At 40.3% G+C, this 20,583-nt stretch overlaps 1 protein-coding gene and 1 pseudogene across 1 annotated transcript; both read left to right on the plus strand.

Annotated features, from left to right (window-relative positions):
- LOC137005020 (putative nuclease HARBI1) overlaps positions 1–20,583 on the plus strand; it is a 170,817-nt pseudogene that overhangs the window by 54,937 nt on the left and 95,297 nt on the right.
- Positions 9,223–12,433, plus strand: LOC137007214 (CD209 antigen-like protein C). The gene is made up of 5 exons (XM_067368552.1): positions 9,223–9,503; positions 9,608–9,919; positions 10,582–10,709; positions 11,753–11,862; positions 11,961–12,433. The coding sequence occupies exons 1-5, from the start codon at positions 9,335–9,337 to the stop codon at positions 12,094–12,096; spliced, it is 855 nt and encodes a 284-aa protein (XP_067224653.1). The 5' UTR covers positions 9,223–9,334; the 3' UTR covers positions 12,097–12,433.

Raw genomic sequence — 20,583 nt, forward strand, 5'->3', positions numbered from 1 at the left:
CAAATAATTTATAACATTAACAAGATGACCCATTGAATTCATTTTAGGAGCGATGGCTGAATGTATTTGTAGTCAAATGCCTGTATATAAGATAAATATTGGGAAAATTTAGACAGTCATATATGTGAACCAACTTACTTTGACTCTGCATTTTCAATTTGAAAAATAACTTTTATATTGTTGGATTAATTACATTTTGAAAAAAAAGTGTCATGGAATTATTACATTTTGGGGGGAAAATTTTACGTTTTTATAATAAACTTTTTAAAATCAAAATGTAGATTTTAATTTTTAATGTTTTTATAACCAAAAGATGCTATGTGAAAGTTTGAAACAGAAAATAGGGGTTTTCATCTCGCCACTTTCTTGGTAAAGAAAACACCTTTTTACTCAAATCAAAATGGAGTTATTGTGTTTTGGAACCAAACTCTTCATATGAAGTGTCCGTTTTCACTCTAGAAAATCACTGTAAGAGCTTAATAAAACAGTGCAAGTGTGCATTAAAATATTATCCATAAACTCTCTCTCTTTCCCTTGTATTATCACCAACATACACAGCGAAGAACACAGAAACACTTGTTACAACTAACAGTAAACAAATATAATGCCCTCACCTTCATTACTGCTGTATCCAGTATCACTCTGGAGGCTGTAAGCTGGATCACAAACAGTTTTTGCTTATATATCCTTGAGTAACAACTTTTTAGCACAACCTCTGTTTTGTATTTTCTCCCTTTGTATTGATATTTGTTCACTAAGCAGTCCGGTGTGAAATGATTTGCGCGGACGTAAACAAATTTCTGGAAACGGCTTGTTCTGAGACACTGCTTATGATTTATGGGGATTAAAAAAAAGGAGACTGTGGATTTTTATCATTATAGTGTGGTTGTGTAAACACACTGCCAACACACATTTATGCCCAAACACCATGCAAAAGTGAATTTTGCATAATAGGTCCCCTTTAATGCAAATTTTCACCCTGTACAGTTGCACAGGGTAATGGGAGAAATAGACAATATAAGCCAATATGTGCATGCTTCTCCTTTTTCCTTTTTTCAAAGAGCCATAAGACTGCATGTTTTAATATCTATGTGCCTAAGTCTAGTGGCCTATTACTATGTGTGCCTGGGCTACCATGCCAACTGACTTAACTCTAGAAATGCGCACTGTGTGTTCATATTAACAATAGATATGAGAGCTTTAGCGCAAGTTCTACCAGGAAGACTAATGCCACGTCCTTCATTCATACCAATAGGTCTGGCCAGTCACTGCTTTACACTTTGAGTATATAAGCACTGAACTCTCTGTTTCACGTTCGCAGTTGATGACCCTAACATTCCCCTCCATTCTCCCCACCACCACCAGGTTGGCCCTGTCCATCCATCTTTAACACAGACTGTTAAAACATGATGCTAGTTTAAACTGTTATTATTGCTTATTTAGAAATTAATAAGCAAACCACACAATATGCACAGAGATATGGAGTAAAACAGTGTTCACTTTTCTTAGATGTTGATATCTTTATGAAAGAGTGCAGAGACTGCTAACGGCAAACACCACTGTATTTCAATGTTGAGCTGCAGTTCATTGGCTGCTAATGCAACAGCAACCAATCAGCTGCACTGTGCAGTGTAGTGAATTTAACTTAAAGGAGAAATATTAATAATTATTCATAACTCATTATGATTATTAATTATGATTAATTATGAATATGTAAATCAGTTAATCAGATTAACTGGATGTAGCTACATTAAGATTAATGTTACAATCAATTAACCTGTTCGTCCAGTGAACACTCAATGTTCATTTCCAGGTCATGGAAAAACAATGTTCTTATTGTACCATACTACTCAGAGCACATAGTCAGGATCTAAATCACTTAAGAGGCAATTTATCAGCAGACGGAGTCAGAACCAAACATGTATTGTGCACAATATTTATTAACTAATTCACAAACAAACACATAACTAAACTAACAAACACATAAGTTGAACTGGAAGTGGAACCAGGAATGGAGCTATAGGAAAAAGTCAAAGACAATCTGGAAAAAGAATCATCGGTTTCCTCAGTAATAAAACACCTTTGCTGACAAAGGTAAGTTTTACAAATCAATATTAAATCGCTGTTTAGTGTTCAAATGTATGATACTTGCAAGATGCCTTTAGGCTGAGGAGCGTCGGATCTGCAGGCTGAGGAAAAATCTTGATGATTCAGTCCAAAGTTGTTGCCAGTATCTTCTGCATTAGATGAAGTACTATGAAACAACTTATAGTAGACAAATCTTTTTATTGAATTTTCCAAACATTTAAACAAGAGTCACATCAAATTAAAATGTTAATACAACATTGCAAACATAATAGGAAAACAAAACAAACAAACAAAAAGATCCTACTAGGTGGGGGTGGGGGGTTAAGGGGGGAGCTTACAATTAGTATTTTGGGTTAAATCTATCTTCAAAATATGAAAGGAAAGGCCTCCATACTTTAAAAAAATCTGTTAACAGAGCCTTGCATGGAATGTCTCAGTTTCTCTAACTTTAAATACACCATGACACTTTCTACCCGCTTAATGTGTGTTGGTGGTTTATTTGACTTCCATTTTAGAAGTATAAGCCATCGGGCCAGCATAGAAGAGAAAGCCAGTGCATCCAATTGACCTGGCGGTAGTGAAAGGTTTTCAGATGCCACACCAAATATTGCTATTACGTGGTCTGGTTTTATCTCCTTTCCACACATATATGAAAACGTCTCAAACACAGCAGACCAGAATGGTCCTACAACTGGGCATGTCCAAAACATATGACCCAAAGTGGCCTCATATCTGTGACATCTAGAACATGTTGGGTCTATTTCTGGGAATATTCTTGCCAGTTTACTTCTAGAAAAGTGTAGCCTATGGATTATCTTAAATTGCAGTAGTCCATGTCTGACACAAATAGATGTCGAATGAATTCTCCTAATGGCTGATTGCTAGACTGTTTCTGCGACTACACTTCCCAAATCCTCTTCCCATTGTTTCTTTAAAAAGTCTAAAGATGGAGAGGCCGCTCTTTGAATCATACTGTACACTGTTGATATCAGACCTCGCTCAGATGTACTCAAGTCAAAGAGCTCCTCAATCCAACAATGAGGAGGGGGGGCCGAATGGGTATTAAAATATTTTTTGACTAGACTTCGCACCTGCAGATACCTATAAAAATTAGATTTAGGAATATCAAATGTTTAAATCACATGGTCAAAAGAGACAAAACTACCACCTTGAAAAAAATCCCTTACACACCCTTTCTAAACCATGCCTGAAATGCATGATCAATTAAGGATGGTGGAAACAATGCATTGGAAGTAATAGGTAACAAGGAGAGTGCTTGTTTTTGCTTAAAGTGTGACCTAAACTGAGCCCATATTTTTAGAGTGCTAGTCACCAAAGGGTTGCTTGTCAAATACTTCCTGTTAAATGGTAGTGGGGCACAGAGCATTGACAATAGAGAAACTGGACCAAAAGATGCCTGTTCCATCTCCACCCAAACAGGTTTGTTCTCCTGATCCAAATGTTCTGCCCAATAGATAACTTTATAAATATTACATGACCAATAATAATACAAAAAGTTGGGCAATGCCAGTCCCCCTTCATCTTTCTGTCTTTGTAAAAATGTTTTCCTGATTCTTGGAATGCTTTTATTCCATATGAAGGAAGATAAAAGTTTGTCTAACTCCTTAAAGAAAGATTTGGGGATACACAATGGGGCATTTTGAAATAAAAATAAAAACCTTGGCAGAACAGACATCTTAATTGTGTTTATTCTGCCTGCCAATGAAATAGGTAATAAGGACCATAAGTTTAAAACTGTTTTAGTTTTTTCCATCAATACAGTGAAATTACATTTAAATAGTTATTTGTATATACTTGTCACTGAAAGTACTTAAAGGAATTATAAGTTGTTTTGAATGGGAATTTCTTGAGATCTAACTGCTTTGCCTCATTATTAATTGGGAATAATATACTTTTATTAAAATTTATCTTATATCCTGATATTCCCCCAAAACTATTTATAAGTTCTATCGCTTTGGGTATGGGCATATCTGGGTTGGATATATATATTATGAGGTCATCTGCATACAACGAAATCTTGTTGGTGCTCCCACCTCTATTTATACCTAGCAGATCCGTCTCCTACGAAACAACTTATAGATGAGCACATGGCTGGGTTGTAGGCCGAGGCCTGCAGGAAAAAGGGGGTCTCTTCAGTCATCCAAGGATCAAGAAAGAGAGAGGGAGTGGTATTGTTCACTGGCTTTTAAATTATGTTTTATAAACGTAGTTCAGGAGGAACAAGTCAAATAAGATACCCAATCATTACATCATCTTAATCATTACATCATCTCAACCAGCTGTCAACAATCTGTAATCAACGTATCTACCCAATCGGCATGAGTTCAGGCCTGTATATAATCACAGTCAAACTCACCCAAGGATCCTCGACAGTTTCCAGCATTTGGTGCCGCCCTAAGTTGCTATCATGTCCGAAGTCGCGTCCGATGAAGAATCTTTCATCCTCGAGGAATCTTAGCCACAATCCTCTGGCATTAAGAACAATTTTTTTTCCAATCCAACGGCATTATTTCGGAGGGGCGAAAACGCAGAGGCCTGTCACCACGTCCGAATCATCCGCGATATCCTTCTGTGTATTTCCCTACTCTGGCCCATTCAATCATTACTGTCATAGAAAAATTACAATAAGGCAGCCGAGCACCAAGCTCGAGTCTCTGGCAATGCCGCCTCTTCCCATGACGGAACGGGCCTACTTCCAGCGCCAGGCCGCTGCAGCAGGCCTTCAGTAAACCCGGAGCCGCGCCGCGGCGCAGATCCAGTTCCCAGCCGACTCACACTCTCCACTCCATCAGCTCAACCCCGCAAGAAGCACAGTTTAAATCCTTCTCGTCTTCTTTTCTGAATTTTCAGGCATTCCATCTAGATCAATGTTGATCGGGGGATTGTTTCTGTGACTTGCCGTTATAAATTACTGTGCCGCTTCCTTGTGGTTAAACACGCAAACAGTGGCTCATATATCACGTTCAGTTCGCACGCTGAATTACTATGAAACTCGGAACTTCTTGTCATCGCTGTTCTGCGATTTATCAACAAATCGCTTGGAAACTTAAAGTAATAGTATGCATTTCTGTAACTTCAACCCACAGCTTCACTATTGAGACGAGGCACAGACTGGTAGGACAAATTCTTAAAATCGTTCTTTTGCTGATGCATTTAACTTTAACTGGAACTAGCAGAAATAAGTAACGTAACGAACCATAGACAAATAACCAGTGAATAAACAGTGAATAAACTGTTATGTTGTATGTTCCTACGCAGTTTGATAAATCATACTCAAAAAATTCCATGCTTTAAGTAATTTGAGTACCAGGTCTGGATAAGTTTTGGGAAATAGAACTAAAAAGTAAACAAATAAATGTATTAAAAAAAATAATTCAAGCAGCGTTCATGGTAAATTTAGTGCTTGTTGAACACCATTGAATAAATCCAAGTTGCACATTTTTATTATGCAAAGCTCTTTTTACAAGCTAGTCTCTTTTGATCTTTACTAAATGAAGGTGCACGTGACTCAAACCAGCAACAGTTAAAAGAACAAATGATCATCTAAATCAGTCTGTAGTCTACTTTGATTGATGTTGAACAATCAACAAACAGCAATTACAGTACAAACTGTAAACGACAGTATGGTATCAAACAATCGTGCCAGAGCTGAACATATGCTGGTTATAAAGCATTTTAGGCTTATTAATAAAGATTAATAATCGATTTCTCAGCCTTGCACAGTTTTGCTGAACTCAAACTGAATTTATGGGCTTTAACTTTAATACAGTTAATTTCTAGGCCTCACCGCATAAGGAAAAAATGGAGATATATATTTTTTTATATTTGTTTCCATCTTCATAGATGGTCCAAACTGTTCTAAACAGGAACTGCTATCTTTGCTCAGCTATCTTCATGATGCGCATAATACCGCAGGTCGCTTTTTCATCTCCTCTCTCTTGCTTCTTCAATTCATGCACTAGAAGACAGGCATCAGGCCACAGCAGCAGCGGGCCTGGGCTGGGCCCCAGATTCCCCACTCTCCTCCTCCCTCCACCTAGCCACACACCGCAGTTTCCCAGGTGCCACACCACATACAGCTCTCTTCGCCCTCTTGGCGAATGCCTTCCCTCCTAGGGTGAGGATGCCTCCGCTAGCAGAGCAAGCTCCGCTGTTTCAGCCATTTCATCCCACAGTCTCCTACCCTATCCATTGTCTGTTGCCTGTAGATGTTAGCGTGAGGATGCCTCCGCTAATAGCGCAGGCCCAGTCATCAGTCTCAAACTCTCTTTTTGTCTTTGGTCTACAGCTCAACCACGGACCTTAGCGTGAGGCTGCCTCCGCTAGCGGCGCAGGCCCAGATGCCATATTTTACTCCCCAGCTTCCCTCTTTTCTACACTTCTTGTTCCTCCCCAGGCTCCAGGGACTGACCCAAGCGTGAGGTTGCCTCCGCTAGCGGCGCAGGCCCAGAGGCCTTATTGGACTCCCAGCTTCCCTCTTTTGTACACTTCTTGTTCCTCCCCAGGCTCCAGGGACTGACCCAAGCATGAGGTTGCCTCCGCTAGCGGAACAGGCCCAGAGGCCTTGTTGGACCCCCAGCTTCCCTCTTTTCTACACTTCTTGTTCCTCCCTAGGTTCCAGGGGCCAGCCCGAGCATGAGGCTGCCTCTGCAAGCGGCCTCGGTCCCAGCCATTCCTCCAGCCTGCCTTTCCTGATTTTCTCTTCTCAACATTACTTTATGTATATCATGTAAACAGCATTAAGAACCTCCAAGCTCCCAGCAGACCACTTTTCCAGTAATTCGTTCCCCATAGGAGCAACAACCACAGCTGCTCAATAAGGCCTTTCCCAGCATCAGATTCAAACACTTGGTCACTGGTCATAAGAAGCTTTTAAGAACTACATCAAACTGTTTCCACATTAAAGAAGCCTAACAAACGTTAATCAGCTAGGTTTTCAGCTCCAGCTCATATTCTCACACATACCCACAAGCCATATCAAACTCAACTAATACCATCATGCCAATAAAATGGGAATGATCTCATTGCCAGTGCAGCGATGTCGCCTCGGCTCCCGCAGGAGCTCAATTCTTCTGGCCCTTCTCTCCACTGCCGCAGCAGTGATGTCACCTTGGCTCCCACAGATCAGTTCTTCTGGCTATTTCTCCACTGCCGCAGCAGTGATGTCACCCCTGTTCCCGCAGGAGCCCAGCTCTGCCCAAACTCGCCCTCATCCAATGTTGCAAGAAATCTCCCAGTCTTTAAACTAACCCTCTAAACTGACTGATTTGACAGGGTGGTTTGAATCATCTAACTTCAATCTGACACCATGAGTATTGAGCTCCCATAAGAACCTCAGAAATGGTATACATTTTCTATTCTTATTCAACTATGGCTGGGCTTATCCATCCAATCGCTGCGAGTATCGAACTCCCGTCGGACTGCGCAAAAGCCCTCTCAATTGAAAATAGCTAAACGTGTTGCGTTTATGCCATCAGGGGCTTACCCGTCCATTCGCAGCGAGTATTGAACTCCCGTCGGACGTTGCTAGAGCGCTTACCAATCTAAAATAATTAAACGTTTACCTCACTGCCAGCAGGGGCTTACCCGTCCGATTGCTGCGAGTATTGAAATCCCGTCGGACACCTAAAGGGGCCCCCTCAGCTGAAGCTACCCTTCTAGTCGCCGCAAGTAACGAAATCCCGTCGGAAGCCATTCCTTCTCAATGTTCTGGCTGGTGGGGTTTTACCCATCCGATCGCTGAGAGTATTGAACTCCCGTCAGATGCTGCTGAACTGCAAGGCATAATCAAAACATCTAAACATCTTGTCTTAGTTTTCTGGTCGAAGAGGTTTATATTCATTGGTTCGCTGTGAGTATTGAACTCCCATCAGATAGAACCCTCCCGATCCGGCAGACAGCTTTCTCCTTGCAAACATCAGCCTTATTTCTATATTTTTGGGGGGTTACAGTTCCCGGCTGCTGTCCAAAGCCAACAATTTGCATTTTAGGGGGGGTACTCTGTGTTCGGGCCGATTACCAAGCTCGGAGCCCTCTCCCCGGACAGCACGCCAAATACATTTACCAATTAATTTACCTGACTTATTTGTAAGTGTGAACTCGTGAACCTCTGGTCAAAGTCATACCTCTTAGTTGTTGACCGGATCAATGAAGATGTTGAATTTCCGGGCGACAACATGCCGCTTGTCAGGGCTTTTACGACCGGGCAGATTAACTGGCTGAGTTTTTGAAGAACAACTATTCTTGTAATACTGATGTGTTGCACTGGTATGGACATACCACATACACAAGCATTTAAATCTTCTCGATACAAACCCATAGACACTAAACATGGCATAATTGAAGTTACCTTAAATGTATCATAAAACATGTGAATACAATGTGTAATACAACAACAGTAATAATGGATACCCTTTCCTGGGGATATGCAGGTTCATTTATAGAATAGTCTGTTTATAAATTAATGCATGAACGTCTGTGTTCTGTGGGGAAAATGCAGGTAAGATGCAGGTTTCCTGTGTCTCTTCTCTGCTCTCAATGTGGCAACCACATTCTTTAGCGCAATAAAACTTGTAACTAAGAACTTCTCGGGGGATATGGGAAAGGCCCCAGAGTGAGCTTAAAACAATTATTGGTTAACTATAACAAATAATTGTGTCTGATTTGTCTCAGTCGTTACAGCAGATAACAACATGATTGTTATCTACATAAGGGAACTAGCAGCCTGCACCATGACAGAACTAAGTATGTGTATTTCAAAAATGAACACGTGCCTTGTGGGTTTGGAATGACATGAAAGTGAGTAAATAAATGTCAGAATTTGAACTATAACCCTTAAACAAGTATAAAAAACAAAAAGTGTTCTATATTTAAAAATTCTTTTAGCTAACTGCACTAAGGACATCAAAAAACATTAACCTCATTTAAATGAACACAATCTGCAATACTGAAACAAATATTTCCAGTGACATTTTGCAGCAAGTTGAAGTTCCTTTATGCATAAATACTTTCCACACAATAGTTCCCCTCTGAATAAATATTTGCCACACAAACAGATGAGGAACACAACACAGTCCACTCCAGAAGATAAACTAGTACTAGTTTTTTGGCATCTTGACAACAACAAAACTGTCTAAAAGTTTAAACAAAAATAAAGAATTTTTTTTAAACACTTTAAAATTATTTTTCATTTTAAACGACTTTAATCATTTCAACTGCACTAAGAATGGAAGGGCTTGTGAATGAAGGTATGGATAAAGGCTCGATGATGGAATTAGAAGACAAAATAGAGAAGACAGATATCTACATCTGTGCTGAGGCTGTAAGAGACATGAAACATAAGAAAGACACGGAGGACTTTAACACATCGAAAACCCAAACCCCTCAACACACAGGTAACTAAGATTACTGCTAAAACATTTACTTATAATCGTTGATGTATACTATTTTAGATGAAAAAGAAAATAGAGTAGCTAAATGTACAGTATGTCATTTTCAGAAAGTGATTCTGTGAGGATCGGAAGCTCCAGAGCAGCTCTAGTGTGTTTGGGTCTGCTGTGTGTTCTTCTGCTGACTGCAGTCATAGTGCTGTGTGTCTACATCCATACAAAGAGCACAAACTACACAGAAGAGAGAGACCAGCTACTAACTACGATTACCAGCCTGACAAAGGAAAGAGGCCAGCTAATAACCAACAATACCAACCTCAGAGATGAGAGAGACCAGTTAATAATCCAGAATGGTAATCTGACTAAAGAGAGAGACCAGTTGAAATCAGAAAAAAACCAACAGATATGTTTTGGCAAAGTAGGTAAGTTTCTTCAGTCTAACTGGTAACTTGGATATGAAGGCATATCAGACTCCATTATTAAAGTGAAGAGTTGTGACTGGATCTGTTGTGTTGGGTCGTCTGGCTTATTTAAAGCTGTAACTGTTGTGCTCATACTGAACTTGCAGCTTTTGTGTTACTGCCATATTTATAGAGATTAATACTATTTTAGGGATGTCAATCGAGTGTAAATGTTAATAGATCATTTAGATAATGAAGATAAATGAAGACATTACATTTTGGCAGACAAGATGTTGCAACAAGTGGCTTTAGAAGTCGATTTTTTTTGTGGTTATATCATTGATCATAAGCATTTCATAAAACATTCAAGCTTGAATTGCTTTAATGGCTGGAAAAATCCTTTATCACAATTTAATATGAACCAGGAAGCATAATAAATGTTAACTTTCTATAAAGCAATCACACTACATGTTAAAATAAGTCTTATAATAATTACAATAACCTATGCAGAAACATAAAAAAATTGATATCAGAAATGAGACAAAAGTGATTAATAAAGATATAAACACCTTATTATAAACAACTACAATAATATACTGTATGTATAAATAGTATTTTAAAAAAAGGTTTTAGCTTGGTGTGGATCAAAATTGAGTCAATGGACAATCTGGTTGTTTTGATAGATGGATGGACAAACTATCAATACAGTGTTTACTTCATTTCCTCTGAGAAGAAGAGCTGGACTGAGAGCAGAAGATACTGTACAGACAGAGGAGCAGATCTGATCATCATAAACAACAAAGAGGAACAAGTGAGTGAAAGATAATTTCTGTGTGTGTGTGTGTGTGTGTGTGTGTGTGTGTTCTTGTACACATGGTTTATGAGGACACTTCCTGTGTTCTCATAAACCAAATGGCTTAAAAAAACATACTAAATGGTGTTATTTTGAAATTCAAGACAGACAGTTTTCTGTGTTGGGTAGGTTTAGGGGTAGTGTAGGGGGATAGAATAAACAGTTTGTACAGTATAAAAACCATTATGTCTATGGAGAATCCCTGTAAACCACATATACAAGTGTGTGTGTGTGTGTGTGTGTGTGTGTGTGTGTGTGTGTGTGTGGTGTTTAGCTGTTAAATGGAAAACAGTGTGCTGAAATGTTTCTATTCTATGGTGTCCAGGAAGGGACATTTAGTTCACTTAGTTTTGTCGCAGCCACGAGATATTAATTTGTGGGAACATCATATTAACTTGTGGAAACGTGATTTTATCCATCCAATCTCACAACCTTTTAAATCCATTCACTGATTGTGTCTTTATTATTATGATGCCTACTAAACCTAAATAAAATGATTTACCCTAGTGAATGGATTTAAAAAACTGTCAACATTTATTGCTAAACTTCATTGGAATGCTGTCTATAGGCACCACCATGCACAGTCCAATATATAAAGGCAATATGTTAATATAATCATTTCTTAATTCCGTGCTTTCTCTTAATTCAAAATAAATATTATTATAGGCCTACCCATTTATGAATAATTCCAGGTTGCTATGGTTGTTTATGCATTTATCTCGTGGCCTTGAGAAATAGATGTTTTTCCCTCAACATGAAGTCGTGGCCACAAGAAAAATATAATGTTCCCTCAACATAGGATCTCAGGTCCACGACTTTACATTACATGGCCATGGCAAAAGGATGTCATTAGCCAGACAAAATGATCTTGTGGCCATGAGATAATATGACGTTCCCATGAAATAATATCTCGTGGCCACGACAAAACTAAGTGAACTGAACATGTCTCCTCCTGGTAACCGTACTATTCTGATATAATTGCGTTATTGTTTCACTTCTAGAATTTTGTCAGAAACATTACTAGTTCTGCTGATTTAGTCTGGATTGGTCTGACTGACAGTGATGTGGAGGGCACATGGAAATGGGTTGATGGCACCAGCATGACCTCTGGGTGAGAAATCACTGAACTGATTAATATCTAATAAATGATTCTTAGTCAGTATCATATCACACAGAAAGCAGTTCTGACATTCTAATGCTGATCTGTAGTTTCAGCTTCTGGGGGTCTGGAGAGCCAAATGGAAACACAAAAGAGAACTGTACTCTAATTTATTCATCAGGATGGGCTGATTATCCCTGTAATGATAATTTTAAATGGATATGTGAGAAGACTATTTTTAAATGACTTGTTACAATATGTATTCACATATAGTGCATCATGAAAACTTAAACATCTTTAAAAGTCTTTAGTAATTTTACCTGATTTTGTTTGTATGACAATTGAATTATGCTAATATGTAAAAACGCTAATATTAAAGTTTTCATATGTATAAACTATTTAAATTTTCTCTGTTTTGAAGGCTCAATCACACCTGATTTCCTAAACCAAAATATGCAGGCGAAACTCTTCAACTAAATGATCACGATTTTATAGTTGTATTATTCAGGACAAGTTTAATTTGAACTCTGACTCTTTAAATGTTTTCGCAGCATTTTGTAGCAATCATGACAATAAACCTGCTTGATGATGATTTACTGTTTTCTTTTTGTTTTGTTTTTTTTTATTGCGTTGCATATTTCCAGAACCATGTGAAAAGGAATTAATTTAAAAGTTAAAAAGGGAAAACACATAAACAGTTTCATGTATTTTTCTTAGAATATGGACAACTGTCTGATTGTGGAAGTCAGGATATGAATTAAGGGTTTTTTTTTTTTTTTTTTTTTTAAATTTGAGAACCCATCCATATTAATTTCAACAGCATTTTCAATAAATTTTTTTATTATTATTTAAAATGTTTTAAGAAGTTTTCAAAATTATCTTGTGGCCACTCTTAAATAACTTTAAGAAGTTTTTGTTGATTGTCAGCTAACTATGCCAGGGTTACCAAAAGACAATTTGGTCACACAAAACAAGCCTCAAAAGATTTCACCTGCCACATTACTGGCAATTATAAGTCAACCCGCTAAAATTCATTGAATATTCACATTGATGGAAGTGCATGTAAATACAGCCTCTGCTAAAATGATCAACTGATCAGATGTCTGGACACATTTCTATATATCCCAATTATTGTTAATATGTAATTGATTGTTTCCAGGAGCTCATTGCTTCTACCTTCAGTTAAACTGCTAACAGTGATTGTAAATTAAATTGCCTAAATTATTACATTATTCTACCTATTCTCTGTAAAGCTGCTTTGAAACAATATGTATTATGAAAAGCGCTATACAAATAAATGTGAATTGAATTCTGATCTACCAGCAATGACCTGAAGCTCACTGAACATCGAACAAGCTGAGCATCGAACAACACCTACTTTCTAAATGAGGGCCTTACATATAAATATGTAAACTTTGTTAATGATTTTGTTTTAACATGTTTCTTAGTGGCCATTATGTTTTTTTTTTGTTTTTGTTTTTTTTGTTTTTTTGAGGAAATGTATTAGCAGTTGTTCTCAATACCTGAAGGAAGTGAAGGAGTGATAGTATGATAATATATGCATTTGAACCTCATCAGAGATGGGCGTAAATACATGGAAATGTATTTAAAATACAAATACAAAATACTGTGTGGAAAAATGTATTTAAATACAAATACAGTATTTTGTATTTTGAAAATACACAAAATACATGTGAAATTGAAGATTCAGTGCAGGTATCCCTATTAGGCTGAAATCTATCTGGGCCTATTCTGAATGCCAAAAAGCATTTAGATGTGTGAAACTACTTAGAAACTTACCTCATTTCTGCTCTCTCTGTTATTCTCTCTCTCTGTCATTCTCTCTCTCTTTCTTAAGTGCTTGCTTCCTTGCTGGTAATTACAAATAAACTTATGTAGTGCAAAATAGCAGCCATTTATATACTTACTTCTGACAAGGTTACAATGTAGTCTATTATGGTGAACACTACTAAAAAAACTGTAAAACTGTGGGAACCTTTTCTGCTATATAGCAAAGAATAGGGATGGGTGATATGACCAAAATCTAAATTTTACTTCACAGTAACAATATATGTCATGGTTTCACAATTATCAATATCAGTTTTGATACCACAGCAAAAACTGAATTTCAAACTCTTGATGCTTTTTTTATGCAAGTAGTATAGTAACTTTTATATTTATTTATTTAATGTAAAGTTTATTTGTTTCTATATACATAATTAGAAAATATAAAGTTTATCTAAAATAAAAACTTTTTTAATTAGAAATCATTTGGCACTTTTTTTTTGGTGAACAATAAAACTAAAAGTGTATCTTTCATCATTGTCATCACAAATGCACACAATCACTACACTAAACTGATGGAGACAGACAATGATTAACCTAATTATTTAGTCTCTACATAAACAAACATTTGCATAGATGGGTAAACACAATCACAATTTGGAAATGTGTCCAGTTACATTTTCATAAAGCACCATGTTTGTAAAATTTAAAATGATTAAATTTACAAAATAAGCCTGCATAGCAGAAATAATGAATAAAGTAATGGTCGTGTTTAATACAATCGTTAATTGAAATAAAATAATTAATGAATTAAAAAACATATATAACAGTATTGTTCAATTTAGTGTTATACATCATATTAATATGTTTTTTTCTAATGTCACAAGTCACAATTTCAAGTTTACTGGTCATGAAACCCCCCTGTTTTACCCTGGTCATTCACACCTCTGAATTTCAATAAGTCTGTGAAAATGGGCTTGTAAAGCTCTGGAAAAGTTGGAGTGTATAGGGGGGGAAGAGGGGAGAGAACAACCAATGAAACAGAGACATACAACACACTCATTATACACAATAATGAATATTAATAAATGAGCACGGAGAAAATGTCAACAAACTCCCAAGCCCAAGGGAGAAATACGAAAGAATATTTAATAGGGCTAATAATAGGTTACTTTGATTACGTTTACGAGCACTGCAGTCTCAAAATCAGTCTTTTAGAATAATCGTGTCGTCGTGTTCAGATAGGCTACACCACTGTATCAGTGTCCAGTTTGCACATATAATTCATTTGAAGAAGACTTGATGAAATATGTGTGCATAACTACACCATGCTGGTTAATGTTTGGTGCAGGAGAATGTGTGAAATAAAAACTTTAAACACGGATACTTTATTCTGTATGAGCTACGTGCCACATGGCTAGTGTTATTAAACTCATCGTGGAGCTCCGCGCTGAAACCGTTCATATGCGCGCTCCACGTGTATAACATAAAAACAATCGTATTTTTCATGTGTTCATATTCAAACTCCGGTTCTGACCGCATCGCGGGCAAAATACAAACAACACATGTGCTGCTGTACTGAGGGAAACAGCCTACGGCTCGCGTGTTTGAATGCAGCTAGAGCAGGCAGAGATGAATGAGCCGCACTTTTGTGACATTTGAATTCTCTATTGTAATGCGATCTCACACGAACATATTTTCCATTTGTGCTGGTAGATTACTGCAAAACAATCCACATGCACACAAACCTCTGCTCTGGTCGCGTCGCAGGAAAACACATTGTGTTGTAGCACTGAGGAAACAAACACCAACGATATGTCTCTGAATGACAAGAGACCGAGGCGAGAAAAGTGACACTTCCTCATATCGTATGCATACTACAGCGCAGTGATTGGATTGAATGAGCGTTATGTCATGAATATATGTCGAGAATCGCTCGAAACCGTCTACGTCAGCATGTTCGAAAGTACACGATGACGTCATATTTTGTGACGTTGCTCCGACTCGGCTTTTCAAACAGGAAGACAGAAATCGCTCTGAAAAATGCAAAAATAACTATTTTTCACTTATGAATAACATTAATGAGTACTTTTAGTGTTTTCAATGATGTGCAGCCTATACATATCTGTTTACATCTCAAAAAAAGTGTTTTGGGGTTTCATGACCCTTTAACTTGATTATTTGGTTAGGGTTTAAGTAGTGTACTAAAACACTTTTTCACATGTATCGTCAAAATGACCCACAACCTAATCGGTTTACATGTGAAGAAATCCATTTATTCACAAACTTCTCATGAGACGAGTGTTTGACATAGTATAAGAGGTGTTAAATTATTCGGCAAACTACTTCTCATCGCTTCTTTTTGGTGGTTTGGAGAACAATTACCCAGAGTCGCCCTCTGTCGTTTCACAGAATTATACAACAGAGAGCACATCAAGCATAAAACCCTCGTAGGTTTACTGAGGAGCATGCGCAGTAAGCAGGTTCATGGCGTACAGCCATGCGAATTGCGAAAGAATAAAAAAGGCTTCAACTGCACAAAGCTAGAGAAAGACCTATCTATGTAAACAATTTAGAAAAAGTTCCATCGATTCACAATTTATATCATCGCTACGAATCTACGATATTGTCATATGATATCACCCATCCCTAACATGCAGTAAGGTTAATGCTTCAAACACAACTAGTTGATGCATGAAAACAACACCCTGATAAAGAGGATGACTGTCTCAAAGTATTTTGAGTATTTTGAAAATACAAAAATTCTCATCTTAAATGTATTTAAATACAAATTACATTTGATTTTTTCCAAAGGCTTTAAAATACAAAATACAAAATAGTATTTTGTATTTCAAATACGTATTTTAAATACGTGTGTAACAAGGTTAGTAGATGTGGGAAGAAGGAGGCGGGAACCGGCGAACGTTCACCAAAACTTTAATATAAAATAAAGAACAAAACGAAAGTAATGCCGGCAGACCCTCGCGGACGTCTGCCGGCCACACAAACATAATAAACCATAAAATAAAGTCCAGGCCTGGTCCTCTCTCGTCCTTCACTGATGTCGCTCCTCCTTTTATGCCTCCGGAGCTCCTCCGTGAGAGAATCGAGGCCGGCACGCCTCGCAGGTGACGCTCATTATCACTCGCGTCACCGGCCTCGCGCCGTTCCCTCACGGCTCTCGCCCGCCCTGCTCGTCACAACGTGTATCTGAAATACTGCCCATCCCTGAACCTCATTTAACACAAACAGCATTGTTGAAGTTGAATTTCCTTTCTGCATAAATACTGACCACACAAACACAGATGAGGAGCACAACACAATCCACTCCAGGAGAAAACCTAATATTAGTTGGCTGATGTTTTTAAGGCCCTACCTCGTGCACAGATGATGTATATTAATATTAATTCTTTCAGTGCACCTAATAAATAGTCTTTTATCAGTTAGTAAAGACGGTTTCTGTCATGAATGTGGCTCCCTCGGTCCCTCCTCCGGACCATCGGAGGGAGCCATCTCTGGAATACTGAACAGTTACCATTCGGACTACATTTCCCATGGGCCCTCATTCCTGGGACTGATTGCACACACACCTGCAACACATCACATCCACAGTATTTAAGACACACACACACACACTTACACCGCGAAGTCTTGATTTGCCGAGGTGATCATTACTGAGCGTTTTTCTGTGGACTGCTATCTGTTTTCGTCTGGACTGTTTATCTCTTGTGACCCATCGCCGCCTGCCCTGATTACTGCCTGTTTCCTGGACTGTGTTTGTGTTGCCGCCTGCCTTGATCTCTGCCTGTCCCTCAACTCTGTTTGTCTGCCGCCTGCCACGACCATTGCCTGTTCCTGTTCATGCCTCTGCCTTTGCCCTGTTCTGCTTTGTTGATTTTTCAAAATAAACGCTGCAAATGGATCCACACTCTGCCGACTCATCACTACAGAAGACTTCGCCACACAGCGATCCAGCAGCTCTCCAGCAGATATCGTCTGAACTATCTGCCCAGGCCAACCAGCTGGCGGTGCATCAACACCAACTCACCCGCCTAACCTCCCTTACCGAAGAGCTGGTGAAGACGCTACAGGGCCTCCAATTCAGTCCCGCCGCAGCCGCCACGCCGCCGCCCTCTGCTGCCGCCACTCCAGCCTTCGCGGCCTCTCCGGCAGTCAACCCACGCCTCGCGCTCCCGGAGAAATTCGACGGTAATCCTGCCAGATGCAAGGGGTTCCTCCTACAATGCTCCTTGTTCATCAACCAGCAGCCGTCTCTGTATCCCACCGAGTCCAGTCGGATAGCGTTTGTGTGTTCCCTGCTTTCTGGGAAAGCCTTGGATTGGGCCACCGCGGTGTGGCAGGATGGCGGATCCACATTCCCCACGTTCCAGGATTTCCTACAGAGCTTTAAAGAAGTCTTCGAACACCCCGAAGGAGGCAAGAGTGCGGGCGATCAACAACTCGCCCTCAGCCAAGGTAAACAAACAGCCGCCGAGTATGCACTGAACTTCCGCACGTTAGCCGCATAAACTAACTGGGTTGAAGACACTTTAAAACTGCTTTTCCGAAGGGGTCTGACACTAGAGTTACAAGCCGAGCTCGCTTGCCGAGATGAAGGAAGCTCGCTCAACGCGTTCATTGAACTCGCCATTCATATAGACAATCTGCTACGAACTCGACGCCCGAACCGCTTATCTACCCCCGTCAGTCCCGCTCCAGAGCCATGCAACTCGGTTACACTCCTCTGCAACCCGAGGAGAGAGAGAGGAGACGGCAGCTTCACCTCTGTCTCTATTGCGGCCAGGCCAGCCACATTAAGATCAACTGCCCTGTACGGCCCCAAGCCTCCAGTTCCAAAGCGGTGAGTTCCATGCATCAGCTCAACCATTCTGCTAGCTGTTTTAAAATTCCCATCCAAATTACTGTCAATGACAAACACATACTCACTGACGCCCTGCTAGATTCTGGAGCTGCTGGGAATTTTATATCAGAGACATTCATTAAAGAACATGGCATCCCTCTAACAGACTGTAATTCCCTGTTAACAGTGGAGGCGCTAGATGGGAAACCCATCGGCGGAGGAAGAGTGGCTCACATCTCCGCCGAAGTTTCGCTGCAAATAGGAGCCCTTCACCACGAACGAATCCGATTTTATGTCATCCACTCGCCCAACAACCCTGTAATCCTTGGTTTACCCTGGCTCAGAATGCATAACCCTCATGTTTCCTGGAAGGACTGTCAAATTCTACAGTGGGACGCAAACTGTCATAAAAACTGTCTCAAACCAGTAACCCCGCTACCCATTCAAATTACTTCACTCCACGGCACAGACACTGAGAAACCCAACATTCCCGATGAGTACGCCGATCTGGCCGTGGTTTTTAGCAAGAACAAATCCACTGAGCTACCTCCACATCGCCCCAGTGACTGCGCTATAGACCTGCTGCCTGGCACCACGCCCCCCAAGGGCAGGATCTTTCCCCTATCACAACCCGAATCAGCAGCTATGAAAGCTTACATCGAGGAGGAGCTGGAGAAAGGATTTATCCGGCCATCCACCTCACCAGCCGCCTCTGGGTTCTTCTTTGTCAAAAAAAAGGATGGTGGTTTAAGACCCTGTATCGATTACCGAGGATTAAATGATATCACAGTCAAGTTCCGGTACCCTCTGCCTCTGGTTCCTCCAGCCCTTGAACAACTTCGTCAGGCGGCTTACTTCACCAAACTGGACCTTCGCTGCGCCTATAATCTGATTCGTATTCGTGAAGGAGACGAATGGAAAACCGCATTCTCCACCACCACTGGTCACTATGAGACTCTTGTCATGCCGTTCGGGCTGTCCAACAGTCCCTCCGTCTTCCAGTCATTCATGAACGACATCTTCCGAGATATGCTCAACCGCTGGGTCATCATCTACATAGACGACATCCTGATTTATTCCAATTCCTACGAAGAACATGTCCAACACGTTCGGGCGGTCCTCCAAAGGTTAATCCAGCATCAACTATACGCCAAGGAAGAGAAATGCGAATTTCATCGAACATCCACAACCTTCCTGGGCTACGTGATCAGCCGTGAGGGCGTGGCGATGGATGACAAGGTTAAAGCGGTTCTGGAATGGCCGCAGCCTCGCACATTGAAGGAGCTACAACGGTTCTTGGGGTTCGCCAACTTCTACAGGCGGTTCATACGAAACTTCAGCAGCGTTGCAGCCCCACTCACGTGTATGACCAAACGACAATCCTCCCGCCTCGCCTGGTCCCCCGAGGCAGTACAGGCCTTCCAAGAATTAAAAGAACGGTTCACCTCAGCTCCCATTCTCCACCATCCAGACCCCGAACTCCCTTTCATCGTAGAAGTGGATGCATCCAGCACGGGCATAGGGGCCGTGCTCTCCCAACGGCAAGGTGACCCCGGGAAAACGTACCCCTGTGCATTCTTCTCACGGAAGATGTCGGCAGCTGAACGTAATTACGACGTGGGCAACCGAGAACTGCTAGCCATGAAGGCGGCTCTGGAGGAGTGGCGACATTGGCTGGAGGGGGCTAAACATCCATTTACCATTCTCACGGATCACAAGAATCTGGAATACCTACGCTCCGCCAAACGTCTCAACCCACGACAAGCTAGGTGGGCTTTGTTCTTTACGCGGTTTCAATTCGTGGTGACATACAGACCAGGCTCAAAAAACACCAAGGCGGACGCGTTGTCTCGGCAACATGAGGAGGTGGAACGGACAGAGTGCGCAGACAACATTATTCCTCACACCTTACTTATCGCTCCAGTTCAGTGGGATATCATTACAGAGATTACTCAGGCCAACGAACAAACCGCATCCCCTTCGACATGCCCGCCAGACCGCACGTATGTTCCCGACCAGTTTCGTGACAGGCTGATTCATCATGTACATGACTTCCCTAGTTCCGGCCATCCGGGCATTACAGCCAC

Source organism: Chanodichthys erythropterus, chromosome 3 (assembly GCF_024489055.1).
Source record: "Chanodichthys erythropterus isolate Z2021 chromosome 3, ASM2448905v1, whole genome shotgun sequence".
Lineage (NCBI taxonomy): Eukaryota > Metazoa > Chordata > Actinopteri > Cypriniformes > Xenocyprididae > Chanodichthys > Chanodichthys erythropterus.